Source organism: Chenopodium album, chromosome 17 (assembly GCF_948465745.1).
Source record: "Chenopodium album chromosome 17, dcCheAlbu1.1, whole genome shotgun sequence".
NCBI lineage: Eukaryota > Viridiplantae > Streptophyta > Magnoliopsida > Caryophyllales > Amaranthaceae > Chenopodium > Chenopodium album.
This window is the reverse complement of record NC_137850.1, coordinates 50370253-50391041: the sequence shown is the minus strand read 5'-3', so window position 1 is coordinate 50391041 and position 20789 is coordinate 50370253. Positions and strand designations below refer to the sequence as shown.

At 32.9% G+C, this 20789-nt stretch overlaps 1 protein-coding gene and 1 long non-coding RNA gene across 4 annotated transcripts; one reads left to right on the top strand and one right to left on the bottom strand.

Moving 5' to 3' along the window:
• Positions 1-616: 616 nt before the first annotated feature.
• LOC145590119 (uncharacterized) lies at positions 617-14177 on the top strand. Of its 3 annotated transcripts, XR_014101862.1 has the most exons (8): positions 622-712; positions 798-845; positions 5366-5434; positions 6030-6085; positions 10581-10712; positions 12607-12814; positions 13312-13757; positions 13842-14177. It is a non-coding gene; the product is annotated as an uncharacterized LOC145590119 (long non-coding RNA). The 3 variants fall into 3 exon arrangements; XR_014101860.1 differs by having other exon boundaries at positions 617-845; XR_014101861.1 differs by lacking the exon at positions 12607-12814 and having other exon boundaries at positions 617-845.
• Positions 3841-19828, bottom strand: LOC145590116 (MADS-box transcription factor 23-like). Its single transcript, XM_081646860.1, has 8 exons — positions 19647-19828; positions 13363-13444; positions 6219-6280; positions 4813-4912; positions 4694-4735; positions 4526-4609; positions 4240-4394; positions 3841-4138 (listed from the first exon to the last, which is right to left on the bottom strand). Exons 1-8 carry the CDS (start codon positions 19826-19828, stop codon positions 4123-4125), a joined length of 723 nt encoding a protein of 240 aa, XP_081502986.1. The 3' UTR covers positions 3841-4122.
• Positions 19829-20789: the final 961 nt, after the last annotated feature.

Below are 20789 nucleotides of genomic sequence, written 5' to 3'. Positions count from 1 at the left end.
CCTAACTTGCTTGTTTCACCGATTAAGTTAGACAATGGTTTCATTTCCTAATTGCCCCAAAGCACGTACTTTACTTAATATAGGGTATATTAAGTAAATTAAGTTAAATTTGTGCACATTGATGATCACAACTCACCATTATTGAAGAAAAGAGAGTAAAGATAGTAAAGATTATCCATCTAATTATAAAGATCTAAATGATCAACTAGTTCACTTGATAACATCTTAAATACGACACTCAAGATATGAGATTAAATTTCGTTTATATCACTCACCCTTGTAGTTCTGTCACACCAAAACCATGAACTTTGTAAAATTACTTGCAAACTCAAATGCTGTTAAACTAGTGTCATAAGGTAGGAAAAGGTTAATACTAGAGGACTCGAGGATGGTAATTAATGGAGATTTTATACCATTAATGGAATCATTAGAAGAAAATTCTATGATTCCTAATACAATATACCACCCTTTTGTGGGACCTTGGTTGAGAAGGACTTTAATATTAACATATTCTAGGGTATACCAAAGTGTCTTGAGATATTTTTCTCTCTCTTCTTCCAATCTACGCTTCTCATATTTTTTAAATTTTATTCTTCCGAACTTCCATGGTGTTTTACTGTTCTTGGGTTCTTCTTCATTCCCTTTGTTTTCCTGCAAAAATGTATCCTCATTTTACCATTTTTTTGAGTTTATTCATCAAAAAATTTCATGGGTAATTTTTTAATTCATGAATGATCAATTTCTTTGCATTATATGTCATTGCACCGATTATTGATTTTTTTATTTTTATTTTTTAGGTTGAATTGATTATCAGATGTTTTTGTTTCAGGTTGCTGCAAATTATGGTACGTTATACTTCATCTTAATATTTATAAAAACATTGCATGATGTTGAAGATGATGATGATGTTTATTTTGTTGTGGTTTTGATGTCCTTTTGAATGGTTTTATTGCTAGCTTCTTGAATGTTCTTATTATATTTTTACTTTTTGGATTTAAATTATACCATCATCGTGACTATTAATTACACTATCAACGCGACTTTTAATTTCGAACACAAGGAGAATACCTGGTTTCAGATTTAAATTACAGTACCATCATCGTGACTGTTAATTACACTATCAACGCGACTATTAATTTTGTACACTAACAACACAACTATTAATATCTTATGGATTTTAGCTATTGAGGAGTATTTTTTTCTGGGTTAGATGCATGAATAATGCTGTTTTGTTCCCTTGATTTTGTTATTTGGTTTTTTATTATATTATGTTATTGATGGGTTTGTTTTCTTAAAAAATATATTTATTGATTTCCTCTTGTTGTCTTGGTCTGCTGCTGCGGTTTTGTACCATGCTATCAGTTTTTCTTAATATTTTGGTCTTGGAAACAATGATCATTTGCTTTATCCTGCAAGTGGGTTATGCAAGTTGCTTCTATTGTCCCTCGAGTTGGGCATTATGCAGCTAATTACCCTCATTTAACATGATTATAATATTTCCTTTGAGCTTTGGCATACCATGGCTGTCTATAACTCTATATACTTTGTATTTGTTTGTTTTGTAATCTCAATGAAGTCATTCAATTGATCTCTTGCAAGTGGTGAGTCGTGAATTGGATATTTTAGTATTATTTAAAAAATCGAGGAAGAATTGTCCAAATTCTATTTGGTTTGCATTACGATTGAAGCTTACATTGTGTTTGGTTAGCAGATGTGGAGGTGGAGAGAAAGGGAGGGGAGGAAAAATGAGAGAAGAGAAAGGGAGGTGTGTGTGTGTGTTGGGGGGGGGGGGGGGTTTGGTGAAGTGGACTATCGTTTTCCTTCAAACTTTTTCCAATAGTGAAGGGATTGTGCTTCTTAAAGGGAAAAGGAAATGAATCTCTCCAATTCCATTCCCCTCTCTTCTTCTATTTCGTATCCAAATAAAGGTAAAATAAGTTACTCATTTTGTCACCCACATTTTTTTTTTTCCTATCTAACCTTTTTACCCAAGCATAGTGATAGGTATAGCGGCTTCTAACACTTGTAAATGAAAGAGGTTGTTGTGGAAGAATGTCATCAAGGTCAAATATGGTTTTACCAAGGGTAGGATGGTAAAGCTACAAAATATTTGGAAATTCCTTTTTTCGGAAGCTTGCAAGTATTTAAGGTCATCAGTTTCAGGGTAAATATAAGTTTAGGGGTTTTGTTTTAGCATAGTATTTGATATGGTGGACCGGTGATTCATCTTTAAAACCCGAATTGGCCTTAGTTTACTTTCTTCCAAAGAGGAAAATTTGGGTTAGTGTAATGAGATATATTGGTGTGGGGTGATAAAGAAAGCTGGGTTATTCAATGTGCTCATATTTTGGAAGTTTTTTCAAGTAAAAATAGAATTACTTGTGGTATGGGAGGAGCCTAGTTTGACTTGAAAGAAACGAGGTGGGTCAACCTCTTTTTGGCTTCGGTCAAATTATACTTTCTGTAAGGAGCTGTAATATACAAACAATTTTGTTCATAGAGCTATTGTATATTTGTCTGTGTTGCATTTGTTCATTATGTCAGTGACAACAACAATATCTTAAAATCATTGAGGGGGCATGGCCATCTTCCTGTTTTGTCCATTAGGTAGCTTTATACCTTGGAAGTACTGTTGCATACATCATATTTCCAATATCCCACGTTTCCACTAGCAATATGATCTATGTTGGATAGTGGTCCAGTTTGCATACATCATATTTCCCAAGAATATGCTTTGTGGGCATTGACATATCCTGAATTAGATGTTTGAAATCTTTCCTGTTATGGAACTATGGGATTTTTCAGCCGATTCAGTGTGATGTTCCAGAGACAACCATGTGGTTAAGCCATAGGTAAAGCAAAATGGCTCTTCTTGGTGCAAGGAATTTTTCTTGTCGAGGCTCACCCTTAAGAGATCCCAGGATAGTGCAGCTCATACACATTAAATTATTACTCACAACACAATTTCATAGCAGTTTTTCCACCTGCTTGTCAAACCTTCCTGAATTTGTCCATTATAAAATAATTAGCAAACCAAGGTTACCTGACAATACTGGAATCAAGTAAAATTTATGTCTTCCCTTAGTGCTTTTACAGTTTTATTGGCTCTCATATGGTCCGTAGTTTTTAATCCATGAGTCCAATGCATTACATTTAATAAAAAAAAAAAAAAATGAACTGAGCAACAACATTCTAGGAATCTTAATTGGTACAAGTGAATGATGGCTTAGTGCTCTTTCTTGAAGGAAGAGAAGCGTGGTTAGGTTTTAAACAAACTTAGCTGCTGCTGGAATGGCAGTTTATTTCCCATATTTTCCCTTTATTTCTGTAGCTTTTTCATGACAACCATTACATGTTATCTGTAGATGCTGTATCATTGATACAGTTTAATCTTCTCTGCTCTTTGGCTCGTTAGTTTTCCTTTTTAACAACTCCAGCTACTATGATTCTTGTTGCACTTTCCTAGTATGAAACTTCTTTATTAAACAATAGAGAACCATGCCAAGTCATTTTTATATCATTTGCCAATGACCTCATTGCAAAAGTATATACATTTTTTTGTTTTACGTTATCTAATTTAGATTTTTTGCAAAAAAGTACACTGCCTTTGCTGCAAAATTAGAAGTAGTTTTTAAATTGAAGCTTGCATCTTTCCTTCTTTGACGTCATGGAATCCTTTCGACACTAAGGTCTCTACTTGTAATCCAGCAACAGGGAGTTATGGCTTTACAAATTGCAAATCTTCTATCAAATTGAATTTTACAGGCTGAAGTGTAATTTTTCAATTGATCAGGCCAATGATTCATGATCTTTATTTCACAAGAAAAGGGTCTACAGCTACTAGCATTTGAATTCGTGAAACACACCATCATAAGAACAATTACATACCTTAAAAAAAATTAATATTTAACAAGCACATCTATTGTTTTTTATTATGGAAAGCTATTGTTGGTCATTGGTCTGCTATACTAAATTACCGCTATGTACCAAATCATACCAAATCTGCAGATGTTGCTGAATGCTTCTTTCTCTGAGCACATGCATCTTCCCATTCAAGTAGAACGGTTTGTTTTAATGCTTGGCTAAGCATTTGTTGTGGCACTGGACACAGTACCAGCTTTGCTAATGTAGTTGCAAGCTACAAACAAAACGTGCCTTATTAGTGTATAATATATTTTCTCCTTGATTCTTTTTATGGATTTCTGAAAAAAAAAATAGTTTATTAGAGAGTCAAAGTACCATAATTTCATTTTTTTTGCTGATGTTTCATCATTGTGCTGCTCTGGTTGGCTTAGCTGGAGATTGATTGCCGTGTTCATGTGAGAATCGTTATTGACATTATATGACATGTGTGGGTGTTGCTGTATCTGATTCGTGTCCTCTGTTGTGCACACCTGAAATTCAGAATCTTTCTTAGACACACTAGCAAACAGAAGGTCATCAGAAATTGAAATTTTTTCTTATAGTTGATTTCATTTATTATATTAATGGCCTTTATTCATTAAACAGCCTCTCTGTTTGATACCTGCTTTTGTAGCTCTGAATTTTGCTGTTTCACGAGATTCAATTGCTTATAAAGCTCAATATTGTCTTGATGAATTATAGCTCCCTGCAACAAGTTTAACAACTTTCAGCACACTTTGTCATGTGCATAAATAGAATAAAAATTAGTAGATATTGTTGATGAAGTGACCCTTTGGTTAAGTTCTCTGATCTCTTCAGATAGGAGTTGGTCCTGCAAACAATAGCAAAGTTGTTAATTGTTGTGTTTGCATTTAGGATTTGAATTTGTGCAGCAGAAATATTTCATACCTTTTTCATTCTCACACTTTTCAAGCTTGTTTCCAATTGAGTTTCCAAGTTCTGCATGTCTTTGATGCTTAAACCTGAAAGTTCTTGCCCCATAAGTTTCCTGCAACCATTAAACTGGATGCTAAGATATAGAGGCCGAACATTTTGCAAGTCTGTTGAAAATTGAAATATTTGCGTGTCAAAATTTAAAATGTTACTGTAATTTGTAGCCAAGTGTCTTTGTCCTCTTGGAGTAGATAACTTTTACAGTTTCAATATGTGTCATTCCTGCCTGACTAACCGGTTTTCCCAGAAAGCAACTGTCTTTCATTTTTAATAATAATAATAATAATAATAATAAATATCTGATTCCACTAGGATGTTTTTAGCTGTTTACCTTGTTACTTTGTTTATGACTATTCTCTCTCTCTTTTTTTCTTTTTCTTTTTTTTTTTTTTAATTTTTTTTTAATAACATTACGGCTGGCAAATTGATGCATTGATTAGCATATACCCACTAGTTTATCTCCAGCCTCTTGTTATTCTCTGATGTGAACTATTGTTTCCTGGAACAGATTTATTCTCTTGTGCAGTTGTGCTATTCATCCATCTTGGATTTGAAGAAAAGCAATCATGCTACTTAGGTAAATGAGTTTTGATTTTAGCTACCTGTTTTCAGTGTTGTGTGCTTGAATGATGAATGCTGCTAGTCACTGGAACCATAATCTAGCTTGTGCAAGCTATATTTTACTTGATGTGTCTTTCTAGCTATTACCTTTCACTTGAAGATCAAAAGCTAAAATCTTGAACCGTTGTTTTGAGGGATATGTGTAGTGTATTAAAATCTTGAATCGTTGTTTTGAGGGATATGGGTAGTGTATCTAAATTTAAAATCATGATCAGTTCCTTGTGGGACTATATCATGAAAACTCTTGCAGTCATTTAGGTATATTTTGTATAAATCATGAATGATGAGTTTGGTGTGCTCAAATTTATATTTGAATTCTAGGAAACAGTTGGGAATCTCCTATGTGTAATTTGATGCTCAATCCAAAATACAATTTCTCTTGAAATATCTGAATATCATTGGTAAATGTTGATAAATGGTGTTTGAAATATTACTCTTTCTGTAGTGCATACTTTTCCCCCCCTGCTCTTTTGTGTAGTTCTTTCTTTATATATTATAATATTTGTATAAGATGAGTTAAATTCATCGTAATCACGTAGTAAAAGCTGCAGGGGTATGATGCTGGAATGTGACAGATTTTGTGCAAACCACCATATAGAAATCACAGGTATGTCTGGTATCATAACGTGGCTACTTGCTTACCAAAGTGTATAACAATTTTCAGGTTATTGGTGGTCAATTGGAAAATATTACAGTATATTATTTGATAATATCGAGTTTAAGGTCAAAGTTTGGTTTACCTGTGACTTTCTTGTAAATATTGCAGCTGTTGCCTCAAGTTTGCTGCCTCCCTTTGCCAAAACTGTAACAGAAATAGGAGAAATGGTTATTGTCATTTTCTATTTTTACATCATGCTGATATAGGGGTTGGGCGTTACATGTAATGCTGAAATGGTAGTATTGGGGGCTCTTTTAGTTCAGACATCACATTTGGTAGTGCAGTAAATTTATACAATGCGTCATGAAATATAAAGAAGAAAGAAATCAGTCCTCTGTCATTGCCATTGTTATATTCTTTTCCTTTTCTTATTATTATTTTGGTGATTTTTTAAAATCGATTCCTTTGGAAGTTTTACCTTTCATATAACAAAGGTAATATTAGGCCTTTAACATCTGATCACCTCATCCCTTTTAACCTACACTGATATTCCCATGTTTCTCCTCCCCCTTCCATTTTTGACCTCAGCTCCACATTTATAGCCTAGATTGATTATCAACCTTATCAATATCACCATCTGACAGGTCAGCTTAGGTACGTAGTTGCCTAGGTATCTTGTTTTGTTGTTCATTGGCATGGATTTTCAGATTGTGGTTAGCTGTGAATTTTATGGTTAGTTTATTAGTCTATATTCTTTGTTTTCATTTTAAAATATGCATTTCCCTCGATGGGTGACTATCGGAAATTTGACAATTTCATATGCACTTGACAAGCAAGAAAATTTCTGAGTTTAGGATATGTAATTATGTACAATGATGTTGGACAAAATTTTAAGCTAAGTTCAGGGAACATATTAATGAAGAGTTTGAGCCTTCATTACATTTTAAATTTGGAATCATTACATTGAATTTGGAATATGTTTGTTACACAATGCTACTGTAACTTTCTTTTCAAGTAGTTTGTAATAGACTAACCTAAGGAAGGGTAGTATAGGTATTCTAGTAATATTAGTACTAGGTTAATAGTCCTTAGTGTAAATAGAGAGGGAAGGGAAGGAAATAGGTAGGCAGAAATTTATTAGGGAAACCTAGAGAGAGTCATGGCCTAAAGCCATTTTGGAGATTTGTGAGCTAAACTCACTATGTGAGAGTAATAGCCAAGCTATTAACTATCTTTTGTAACCCTTCCACCATTATCAATCAATCTTAAAGCTTTCATCTTTATTATTGCATTATTAAATCAAATATATCAAGCTAGAAAATTCAGTTCGTCACATAGTTTGAAAGAGTGACTTGTGGAAGGGAATGCTTCGTTGCAAGTGTCACTATTGCTACTTTAAGCATGAGCACTCTATGGAGAAGTTTCTCAATGTATGGTGATTATTTCTTGGCTTGAATCGCATCATGCTGGACTCCCTTTAGCAATGTTATCTGGTATATATAGGATGTTCCCTGTTGTTTAGATTGATAAGTTGTATAGTTGATGTTCCCTTGTAAAAAGGTGGCCAAAAATTTAAAGGTGTAATGGCTACAAGGCATTTAGGTACCATTGGTAATGCATACTTCCTCTAGGCAGGATGTTTCCCAATAATTATTATAAGGTTGGATTTTATTGCAAGCCAAGATGGTAGAATTGAGTCTCTTTGAAGTCAGAAAATTTGAAGAACAGTACTGTGGAACAATGTATATTAGATGTTTGAGGCAAGTTGCTACCCTTAATGGTTGTAGTACGTTGAGGCGTAGTGTTAATATCCTACACAAGAGTGCAAGATCTGCCAATGTGAGGTCATATAAATGTTGGGGAATTGTCACAGTGAGATCCACTCGAGATTCTGAACACCTCATACATGTTGAAGGCCTGACATAAAGCAAGTGGACATTGCAGCGGAGATGTCATGACAAGGCTGCATCGACTACTAGAAGAGACCTAGTAGGATTGTGTTCCAAGATTGAGTGATATAGGTGAGAGTTGGCTTACTTGGGGTAGATTAGACAACTGTTGCTAAGATGATGCTTTACTTTAGATGAGGTAGACTGGCTGGAATTTGGAAGAGGTGCACCCTAGTGAGTTATGAGACAATTGCTAAATTGGATCTGGATAATGGCTCTGTAGTCATGGTTTGTAAGGTCATTTAACTTCTTGGCACAATGAAAGAAGTCAAGACTCAAGAGCACAAATTTAGTCTAACATAAATGAGTCATGTTTGTAAGAGCTCTTTTATGAAGCAAAAGACAGGAAGTCCATATGCACTGTGCTTTTAGGAACAGTTGATGCTGGAACCTTGAAATTTGTTAGAGTTCATGAATTGAGTGTATAGGAAAAACTATTTTTGAGTTTAATGTTGAGCTATCAATTTTTGAGGTAGATGGTTTGCCTGACATGCCCTGTGGGTTGCAAATTTCATGTCAAGTTTAGAATCCTTGTTTGCTTGCTAGGCTGCTAGCTGAAAGAAAGAAAGACTTCTTCAAGATTGGGTCAGACAGTGAAAATTGTTTGAGAAGAAAATAAAGGGTAGCCAAGGATGGAGATTTCATCACATAATCCTCTAGTTACTCATAAAGATCACCCCTATATCCTATCTAAAGTCATTCTGTCTTATCATATGTCTGTCTCACATAAACTATCAAGTGTAAGAGTGATTGAACTCAAAAGTAGGGTAATATACCTACTTAATTGTTTGAGTGGCTTTGGTTGTTGGTACATATTAGAGGAATTGTAAGTATAGTCGTGGTTTACATGCCCATGATAAGACTTATAGTGGTGAGTTATATGCCTATGATATGACTTATAGTGGTGATTTATCTGCCTATGATATGACTCATCTTTTTTCCTATGATATGACTCATCTTTTTTCTAAGAAAAGATTCTTACTGGAATTATTCATCTGATATTTACGTTGATAATATTATTGACAGGGCTTTTATTAAAGGCCTTACTACCTCATACCCCACTTATTGGCCTTGAATAGTCAAATTCCTTCGACTGACACTCAAAAACACATTCTAAATAGTGTTACCTACTAAACTCTGTGCAACATAATACTTCTTATCATGTAAATATGCTATAACAAAAATAAAGTTACTGCTGTTCTTGTAGCTTGGAAAAGAAGAATAATGATACTTTAGCTTTAATTTCATAAATGTGGAAGATGGTATCATGGGACATTTGTTGGAGCACTTGAAAAGAGAGAACCCGAAATGTTTTGAGTTTTTGCTATCCCTAGTCAAGGTTTCAAGTTCCCTTATAACATTTTTTCATAGGAACTTTTTTTCCTCTCTCTAAATCTGAGTGCCACACCCACCCATCAACCTTTTAAACTCTCCTTAGTCTTTGCGAATCAGTAGAGTTACTTAATCATGGGACGGATTAAAACGTGTATTGATTGCAGATATTGATCAAAATCTGGTCTCAAAGACCTTAGAATGTGAAACAGGCTGGGGGTTATTTGTTTTCTCATACTTAGAAGCTCTTGCCTAAAAATCAATGGCATCAACATACTTTAGTAATAGAGTAGGGCCAGCCATAGGGGTGACTGATTAGGATGAGCTATATGCCTATATTGGTAAAACTTGCACAGAATGTGAGATGCTTTTAGAGGGGCTGGTGTGTCTTTTAGAGTTCTAGTGGTTAATTGAAGTCCTAGACCAGTGGGAAGGAGACTGATCAAGAAGAATTATTCATTGCAGTGCTATGCTTCAGTAGGCTTGTTTTTTAGAAAGGGGCAAAAAGTTTGTGTTTCCTGTGGGTGGAGCATTCTCTCCCTTTGAAGAGGACAGAATTACAATTATATTATTTTGTGTTTTATAATACCTGATTTCATGCTCATCTTTGTTGTCAAAATTACAATTGAGATTTTTATTTCTTCTCCGTTTAGGACATGCTTGGATTGGGGTAGTAATTTAGAGGCTAGTAATTTAAGGGGTAATAAGTCAAAGTGTCAAACCAAGAAATATGACTGTAAATGAAGACGATAGAGTATGAGGTGGTGATAAAGGAAATATTATAGTGGTGGTATGATGAAGAGAGAGAGAGACAGAGAGAGATAGGGAGATTATCACCCTCACGATAGGGGTATAGTTGCCCTCCATTATACTAGGATAACAATTAACAATTACCCCAAGATGAGGGTAATAGTTTCCCTCACTTCCTTTATCATCACAGCATCACTATCTCATTTGCATTGAAAGTCACACCATCACTACCTCGTTCTCTCACAAGTACTTAAGATCCATCTTAGTTTGACTCTTATTACCCCCTTTAATGCTCTACCCCCATTCCAAGCATGCCTTTTGAGGGAGTATCCTCCTTGTTCATGGGCTGGCACTGTTTGATCATCTGCATACCTGTTCTGAGCTGTGGCCTTGTTGAATCCGGGCTACCTGGCACACTGCTGCCAAAAAAGAAACGAACTATATTTTAATGAAATATATACTGATTGTTGCAGGGCTTTGAGGCTCTTCTGAGTTGCAGGTATCTTCTGCAAATGAAACATAAGGCAATTAGATTATAGGCTTGCTGGCTGAAGCTTTTGTGTTTCTACTAAGCTACTTCATACGAGAACTGCAGCTCATGCTTCGTAAGTTGCCACAGCCCCTTTTTTTTATGACTGTCGTATTCTTGTAAGTGAGGATGATGGTTGAATGAAGCTGCTTAAATGAAAAGAGGGAAAATAATAGATGTATTTATGGGTAAAACAAGATAACACCGTGATCTTGTGACAGTGTTATCTGTAAAACTACTAACTTTGTAGATGTGAGAAAGGGAGGAAGTGGTTGAGAGGGAAGTACATGTTTCTAACCTCTCATGACTGCGTATCTTAATCCCCTAGTACCCTCAATGGCTCAATCTGTTTAATGCATCAGCATATGTTCTATATGATTTCTGCCTAGGGTGTAGAATATCAGGATGGCAAAAAGATTTTTTGGTGGCTGGATAGTTGTAGAGGAGGCTTTGATAGCAAAATGAAATTAACTGGTTTCTGGATATAATAGAATACTTCTTGGTTTCACTTGTTGCTTCATGCCTTCATCAAGTGATATACTGGACAATGCCTTTACTTCCTTTCATTTTCACCTCACCTTAATCGTGCTGTATCATCTGCACTCTAGTTTGTTCAGCACCCTATAACTTTCTTTAATCTCCGGCCACTGATGCCTATGAGACTTGGAAAGAGAAAACCAGCATTTTGGTGGGTTATTCTTGTAATGCAATCTTGTGGTTTCCTTGAGGTAGTCGTTCATTTCAACTCTATTTTGGTGAGAGTTATAGATCATCTGATGCTGGAGATTGGTTTATAAATGTTTGAATTACTCTAAGACATAAATTAACACTTGGGATTTTTCTTCCCTTTTTTTGGGTTATTTTTGTCTGTTATTTGTATGATTCCTTGGATTTTGTTTCTACGTATTGGGGGTGTGCTTTTGATTCTTTAGAAGTTGTTACGATAGGTGAATAGCAGGGAAGAATTTTCCTCAATTCCTTTCCTCCACAGATTTTCCTTCTTCATCCCTGACCCAACAAAAGGAGCTAAATACTAGCACAGGAGATGGAGGGAAGAGAGACACCCTTGGTAACAAAGTAAATAGCGCCTTTAATCAACTTGCCTTTTTTTTTTCTTTTACTTTTTTCATTTTTTCCCTAATAGGGTCATTCTCAAATATCACAAGCTCAGAACTTGACGAAGGAAAAGAATTTTATCAGTAATTTGATGAGTTGCTTTTTTTTTTTTTTTTTTTGAGCTATTTTGGATTAGGTGTTCCAAAATTCCAAGCTTTCTTAGTCCCTTCTCTGCATTCGGGAAAGAATTTTGCTCCAGAATGGTAGTAAGACAAGCCTTGGCTAAGAAATTTTAGAGCTCTTGGCTTCATCACTGGCTTGTGTCAGAAATATTACTTCTATATCAACCACTAGTCTATGGTCACATCGTTTGAGCTGCTCCTCCTTACCAAACCAATGACGGATCCCAGATATTGAGTTTGGGTATCTATAACAAAAAAGACAAGTCTAGCCCATTTTGATAATCATGCATCTCTCCATCAAAATTAATCCTTCCTTTTATAGGTGTCATTTATGTTATTCTGTCATCTGCTTTGTATTTCTATATTTTTCTCTCTGTCTTGATGTTCATTCTATTTTTCAAGCTGTTTCCCCTGAATTATTAGTTTTCACTGCCCTCAGCCCTCTCTGATAAACTTTGAAAGTTTGAAGTTGGTGTCAATTTTTGAGTTCTGTTACCACTGTCTACTGCAATTCTGATTATTATTTGATGGCCAACAGACAAATCGATTGTCTAATTGACTATAAAGTAAACACCAGTGTATGTATTTCCTAGAACCAGAACATAGTTACCATTATACGAAGTAGTTTTTACTTGTCCCATATGATTTTGCACACTTGTCTTTGACAAGTAAGCCTTCTCTCTCTCTCTCTCTCTAACTCAGCTCTTTCTCTTACTTTTCTCTGTGGAATAGGCGAGTGTGCAAAATAATTTGGGACGAGAGGAATTTTATCAGCCACAACAACATATTCCTTCTGCACCTTAGTTTTCACTACTGTATTGCCTCATTTCTCCTTTCCACACTCTAGAACTTCTTCCATATTGAATGATAATTCAGTAAAGAAGAAAAGGAGCCAGGGGCGACACAGCAAATGCACTTTTTGGTGCAGTCAGTTCATTGGGTATGTTTGGTTTAGCTTAATTTGGTGTCTGATGTGCTGATGGCTTGATAGTAGAGTATATGTGACTCCCACTTGGAATATTTGTAGTAGACTGGCTTTGTGGGAAGGTTACTATGGAGAATGATTATTATTCGCTTATGATTATGGGTATCTTGGGAAATATTATAGGAAAGAGAAGGTTAACAAACAAGAATTATCTGTCAACTTAGTATATTTAGGAAGGCAGAAAGAGAGGAGAAAATTAATCAGAAAGTTGTGACTATTTTGCTTTGCTTTAGCTTGTTACTTTGTTAGAGTCATTGAGTGGGAGCTGGGAAGGTCCAGCAGTCCAGCCACTCAAATATCTGAAATTGGTCTTTAATTGATTATGTAATTGCATCAGTAATGTGTACAATTATCAATCTTTCCTAGTTACTCTTCTTCCCTTGTTTAATTGCATATTACGTAACCTACTGCATGTTTACAGAAATAAAATTAATACAACAGTGTGCATGCAGGTCAAGCTTTTTTGTATAAGCAAGATTGATCAAGTGATAAAATTTTCTTACCTTAAGTTCAGAAGCAGCAGATGAAAGCTGGTGGTTGTTCTCTTCCTTCATTTTGTTGTATCTTTCAATCACCATTTTCATGCTGAAAGTAGCATTCAAAAAATCAATGTCACTTTTCCTTAAGGGATAAATTTAACAGTCTTGGTAATGCGGGTTTAATATACTTCAATAAATTCCTGCCATGAACACCCCCCCCCCCTTTCTTTCCCTTCTGAGCGAGCGAAGTTCAGAGACCAGCTAACAGGATGATCACTGAGGTCTAACAAGAAGTGGTAGCTGAAGAGCAACTTCATTCAGAAACATGGAAAAGGTTCAAAAGAAGGCGGAGCTGAAGAGCTTTCTGCTGCTGCACAAATTAATCCAAGGATACAAGGATGATAAACACCATGGTATAGGTAATGTCTAATGCTCTCATATTCTTCCATATTCAGCTCCCTAAAGTTTGAACTAAATATGGTTTTGTCAACGAATTTTTATAGCTACAGCAATGGATGATGGTTAAATTAGACTACGATGAATGTGAAAGAAAGACTTCAGTGGCTCAGCATGAAGGAATGCGAATGAAGGAGGCTCTTTTCTCTTGGCATGGAAGTACGGGGTATTAGGGATGTTTATGAATAAAAGTAGGGTATTATTTGGACAACAGATTGGTATATGATTTCATTAGTTGATGATTAACTTATTTATTGTTTTGACCAGTAGAATACTTTATTACTTGTACAAAATTGCTAGTAACAGCTAGTATCAGTTTTTAGCAATCTGGTTATGTATAATGTTAAGAGAGTTTTGACATATTTCGTTATTGATTGTTCTTATTTGACCATTTAAATTTTTTCTCTGTATGCTCTTTCCATTATTATGTCTACAAACTATGTCTATTTGTACTTTAGGGGCATTATTGGATCGTATTCAGATACATAGTATAAAGTTTAAAATTTAATTATATATTGAAAATGTGGTAACCCTAGCACGAATAAATACACACTTCAAAATTTTAATAATGAAGTCTTGGACTGAACCCATAGCGTGCTTTCTCTCTCTCTTACACACACACTTCAATCCTTTGACCTCCATGATTGGTAGTTCAAGGCACCTTTTTGGGAAACCCTAATCTTCATTGTTTATCACATTATTGAATTAAAAATTTCTATTTATTGAATTTATGGTATTCTCTTCTATTAATATGAGAATTCTTTAATTTAATCCCATCTATAGATTTTTAACTGTAGTATCTAGAAAATTCTGTTTTTGTTAGTGATCCTTTCTTACCTAGATTAGTTGGTTGATTGTTTCTTTTATGTAATTGCAACTGATTTCAATTTTAAGTATTACCAAGGTTATAAGATTAATTTTGATCGAAGAAAGACTATACTCCTTTGGAGCATGCACAAGTGTTCAAACTAAGGGCCTGTTCACATTTACTGAACTGAATTTATTGGAGCTGAACTGAACTGAATTGGATAGAGCTGAAATGAATATTTTATCAGAGAAGGAAATTAGGAGATGAACTGAACTGAGCTGATTGGAGCTGAACTGAATTGAACTGAACTTAAGTTGAAATGAACAGGACCTTAGTTTTTTGCAAATGAATTTTCTCTACTTTTTAAATTTTTTATTATAGTATCAGAAATGTATTTGATTAATTGGTTTCTATTGTAAATGAGTAGACTTTCAATCAACTAATTTAGTTGTTATACTCCTTTCTTTTTTTCTTTTTTTTTTTTTTTTTTTTTTTTTTTTTTTTTTGGTGCATAAGTTTGACCGGTACATTTGTCGAGCCGCAACTTTGAACATTTATATCTTTAATTGTTAATTAGTAAAAATTATAACAAAATTATATTATGAAACTAGACATTAAGACGAATCTAACAATATATTATACAATAGCATTTATTTATTTTATTAAGGTGAAAAAATTAAGTCAACCATGGTATGTGAATAGTGCAAAAATCAAAGTGATGCATTTAAAAAAAGAACGGAGGGAGTATCAATTTATGAGAGTTGAACCCATAATAAATCTTCTATCTTGAGAGGGAATAAAATATTCACTTTAAGCTAAGACATCTTTTTAAATCTAGCTTTAATTTGTTTAACCCTAGAGGGTAAGAATTCTGTAAATTGTAGTTTGTGATTTTTCTTTGGGATGAGTGTTGATGGAAATCATGGAATATATGTTTAGAGATGAACTAATAGTTCAAATATGAGTTGTGAGGTTTCAATTTGATTATCCCAAGTTAAATTATAAGAGAAAAGAATACTAGCGCATAGAATCTATCTATCAATTGAATTTGAGATGTAAGTCATAGAATCATGTTGTATATGGTTAGGCTCTTTTCAGAGTAGAATTTGTGTTTAGCAGAGTTTGCAGACTAAAGATTTAATTAAGGATTAGAGCATATTTCTGTTCTTTGCCCATCTTCATTATTCTCAAAATAAGATTAGGGCTCATTATTTTGAATTGAATAATGGAGATGTATAAGATTTGAAGATGTATAAGATTTGAAGATGTCTTAGGAACATTAAAACTAATACTTTGTATAAATGATTGCCGCCCGGCCCCAATAAGGTGGATTCACATGTAAGAAAAATTGTGTGGTCTAACTCTCCTCGTTTGGTATTAAACTTGTTGGAGATTTGTCATGTGATATCTTGAAACACTAGTTTGTTTTTTCTTGTCATTATGCATGTTAATAAATCACACATTAAAATGATAAAATTAATTTATATTTGATGTGCATTTATCCCTTCACATTCATGCATAAAATTTTCAATATATACGTTTTAATATAATATTAAATAAAATTTTCAAAATAATTATTGGTAGATTTAAATAATATTAGGTACGATAAGATATAATAATAATAGTCTACTGTGCAAAAAAAGACCAATAAAAATATAAAACCTCAACATTTTTTACAATCACTAGTGGGATGAAAAAAATAAATTTTATTGATTCAAAAATTCAAGATAATTATAGAACAAACTATACAAAATACAATAAGGAATCATGAGAAACAGTACTAAATGTATAAATGTAGAACTTCCAAAACTAGAGCCTCGCCTGCAATAACTTAAGCTCAATACTGACAAGAAAATCCTGATCTTCTATGTCTTTTTTTCACTCAAACCAACAAAAATAAAGGCATCAAATTGTATGTTTGTACTCCCATTTATTTGCTCACAACATTGGACTATATCTAAAAAAAGGAACATAGATAAATACATACCTGACGTAAATAGTACTAGTTTATAATATTAAAAAATAAAAATAAAAGTTGTTCGTTTGGCATTACTGTGGTTTTCTGTTTTTTGGTTTTTTGTTTTTTAAAAGTATATGATATATGTCCCATAATGAATCAAAAATTACATAAACTTATTAAAATCATGATAATTTTGAAAACTGACAACATAAAAGTGAAAACACCTTTTTCTATTTCCTGTTTTTGGTTTTTGATTTTCAAAAAAATAAGAAACTGAAAACCAAAAATGATGTCAAACAAATCAACATGTCCGTTAATCAAGTATATTTAAAAAGAGTGTAGATTATACGATTAATGCAATAATAGCATATGCCAAAATTTTGACTATGAGAGTTCGGGACAGTGTGATAATAACCAATGTCGAACTAATTAAATACTTAAAGAGCCATGCAATGTAATCAATTGAGGGCAATACTTGAACATTTTGTTTTGATTTTTTTTTTTTTTTTTTTTTTTTTTGTGTTTTTTTTTTGTTGGTAAGGAGAAGGGCCCTACCAGGTCGGAACCTCTCACAGGTCCTCCCGATCCGAGTTAGCGGGCTAGACACTTTGGAAGTGAGGGGGAATCCCCACCCCAATGGTGCCTCTAATGGGGCTTGATCCCACAACCTCTTGATTGTGAGATACAAACTTGACCACTAGACCAAGCTGTGCTTGGTAGAACATTTTGTTTTGATGGTGGTCCTGATGATGAAATGGTCTTACTCGAGGCTGGAGAGTACATTATATACTATGGATTTATCCTTTTCGATTTGTGGAGGAAGGACATGCGCATATAATAGCCAATTATGATGATTATATTATACAAATAACATAACAAGGTTCAATTCAACTAAACCACTAGGGTTATAGATAAGTACGTCTCTGTTCTCTACACCTAATTTTCGCTAATAATTTATGCCTTATAAACTTTGATAAGTTCAAATAATATAAGTTCAGTGATATTAGTTTTAGATAAAATAAATTCAATAAAGCTTAGATGAGTTTAGATAGGATAACTTTAAAGATACAATAGTAAGTTTTGATTAGATTATTTTAAGGATATAATAAGTTTAGCTTATATAAGTTCAATAATGATATGTTCTAGCTGATAATTAAGTGTAGGAATTACGAAGTACTAATAATTAACTTCGAGACTTCATTCTTATTACCATCTTATTTTTTGCTAGTTAGGCAATAAGATAAGCTCAATACTGATAAGTTCAAATAATTAAGTTTGGACATATACACTTATTGATTTTATTTTATTACTACCTCTGTTTCACATTTTTTTTTTTTTGCAACTTTAAACGGTGCATGAACTCTTAGGAAAAAGTTTGTTTGTGAGTGTAAGATAGAGAGAGAAAAATAGAAATGCATGTGATGAGGAGAGAGATAGAGAGAAATGACAACCTAAAAAAGAAAGAAAATATTAGTTGCAAATTATGTGTAACATCCAATTTTGACAAAAGTTGCAAAAAATATGAAACGGGGGTAGTATTATTTTTCAAAAAAAAAGCTTAGTAACAAATAATTTCAAAATTTTTTAATGTTATAATTAGTGGAAGGCAAATTAGTCTATCTAGATAAGATACAAAGTCAGTAATTTGGTTTTATCTTAAAATTGTTTGATAATAAAATAGAGACTAAAGATTAGAAGTTCTTTTTAGCTTCAACTTCCAAAGTGAGACAGCTTTACTCATGTTTGTTTGAACACTAGACAATAGACATGTATTAATCTAAGAGTGATACATGATAAAATAAAGATGTAAGTTATTTGAGGAAAGATAAGTAACTGATTTATCCTACAAACTGATCTAATGAAAATTAATATGTAATAGAAGATGTTTGGGAACAACTCAACTATGAAACTTCATATCAGAAAAAGGCTAAAAATTCTTAAGGAGAATAGAAAGAAAACTGAGATAGATCTAACAATAGATGTATAGAGATTAATCAATGGTAAGTTGGCAACTGGTCACTATAAGTTATAAAATTGGGCGAAATTACATTCGTTGAAATGAAGGGTGCACTTTATTCACCTGATTTATACTTATCTTTATACTTATCTGAACTTATTAGACATTATTAAAACTTATTTTGTTTGCAAATTGAACTTGAGTAACCTAATTAACCCTTAGCAACACTCATGTATTCTTGATATTAGTGAAAATAAAGTGAACAAACTATTAATCAAATTACAACTATTGAAGTGAATTTAATGTATTCAATAGTATGATGTCAAAATTAATTATCGAACATTAAAGGGCATAGTAGTCCCCTGAAGATACTAGACCTTACTTCGATTCAACACCAGTAATTTTAACCCCCTTGAGGAAATATATATTTTATTATAAATTAGAACTTTGTACACATTCATTAATAAATTTAATTGATCAGCTAAATTGTATTTTACTCCAATAAAATAGCAGTATTATAATTCAATAATTCATAAAACATGTGTGTTGGGTTTTAGGACTACACAAATGTAATTTTAGTTCTCCAATTGCACACGTGAAATTTAATTTTCATTAGTTAAACAAAAAAAAAACTCTTCTTGTGATGAGATTTATATGAGGATGATGTTATATACTTGTATATAGGTTTTGCTATGCCTCGCCAAATTTCCCCTAATTTTGCTTGTTTTATTTGTTACTTTTGGGACTTAGCCTCTCTTTTGCACCAAAAAAAAAAAGAAAAATTAAAAGTACTAATTAAGGAATATTCCAATTTATATTCTTCAATTTTAACCAAAAATAACAAATCATGTATCTATACTAGCTTATGAAATGTTTAATTTGATTTTTTAACATCTTATTGACTTATATCCACATAAAAATTATATAATCTCTTTACAAAAATTAAGAAAAAGATTAAGATCAAAATATAGGAATAAATCCCCTAAAAATAATACTAGTACTATGTATGTTGATGCTTATAAATTTCTTAATTTTCTAATCCATCGATCAAGAACATGATAATTAAGGATACTAATCAAAAGAATCAGATGAGAAGAAAACATTAAATCTAGAAATTGTAAACATACTTGGTGCTTGCAAAGTCATAAAGTTTTCCGGTGCTAGAAAAGATAATTGCTCCAACTTCTGCATCGCACAAGACTGATAATTCTCGAGCTTTCTTGAGCAATCCACTTCTTCGTTTTGAGAAGGTTACTTGTCTACTTGTTGCATTGTCAATCCTTTTTATCACAATTTTTCCTCTCCCCATTTTGTCTATACAACATTTTCGATCACTTTAGGTCATAATAAAAAAAATTAATGACAAAATAATTAAGAAGATAAACTAAATTAAAGCAAAATTGAAGACTTATTATGCATGGAAATAAATTATAATCAATCCACCCACAAAACACATATGCCCCAATATTATTGGAGCTATATTAATGATATGAATTACTTCATAATATTATTTCATAATAATAAAATGTAAAAGATCAGATCTCGCGGTAAAAATCATGAATTATTCACATGAATACTAACAAAAATTAAATGATAAAGTTTAATTAAGTTTTTTCTAATAAAAAAAAATTGAAGCTTTTTTTAGATGAAACACATATCATTTACCTAGTATAGAAAGGGAAGAGAAAGATTTATATTTATTTGATGGAAAATAGAAAAAACAAAAAAGTTTCTTTTAGAAGAAAAGATTGAAAGAGAGATTGACTTACTATAAGAGTTGATGAGCAGCTTTTGACAATGAGCAAGGACAAACTAATTAGAGAAGAAGCTATATTTGATAGACTTTTTTTTTTTTCTTTTTTCTTTTCTTCTCTCTTTCAAAATTTATTGGAAATTTTGTTTCAATAGTCTTTTTAATTTTTAATTCATATAGTTATATTATAAAACGTCGTGTACGGATTAGTATTTAAAATAGAAATGTTTTTAAAATGGAAAGCTTCAATTACACTATAGACACTTTATTAATGCTAATATACTATAACTAACAATATAATGATATTATAAATCCCTATGACCTCAATAATAAAGCCAACTATGGAGTAATTAATTAAAATTTAATTATAGTATTAACATTAATTAATTAATAAAAAACCTAAAACAAGGAGCGCTAAGTATGTTAATACTGCCCTTAAATACTGCTTACCGGATTAGGAGACCCCCACTCGCGCCAGTGAGATTAAATTAAGTCACTCGCGCTCGTATTTGTTTGA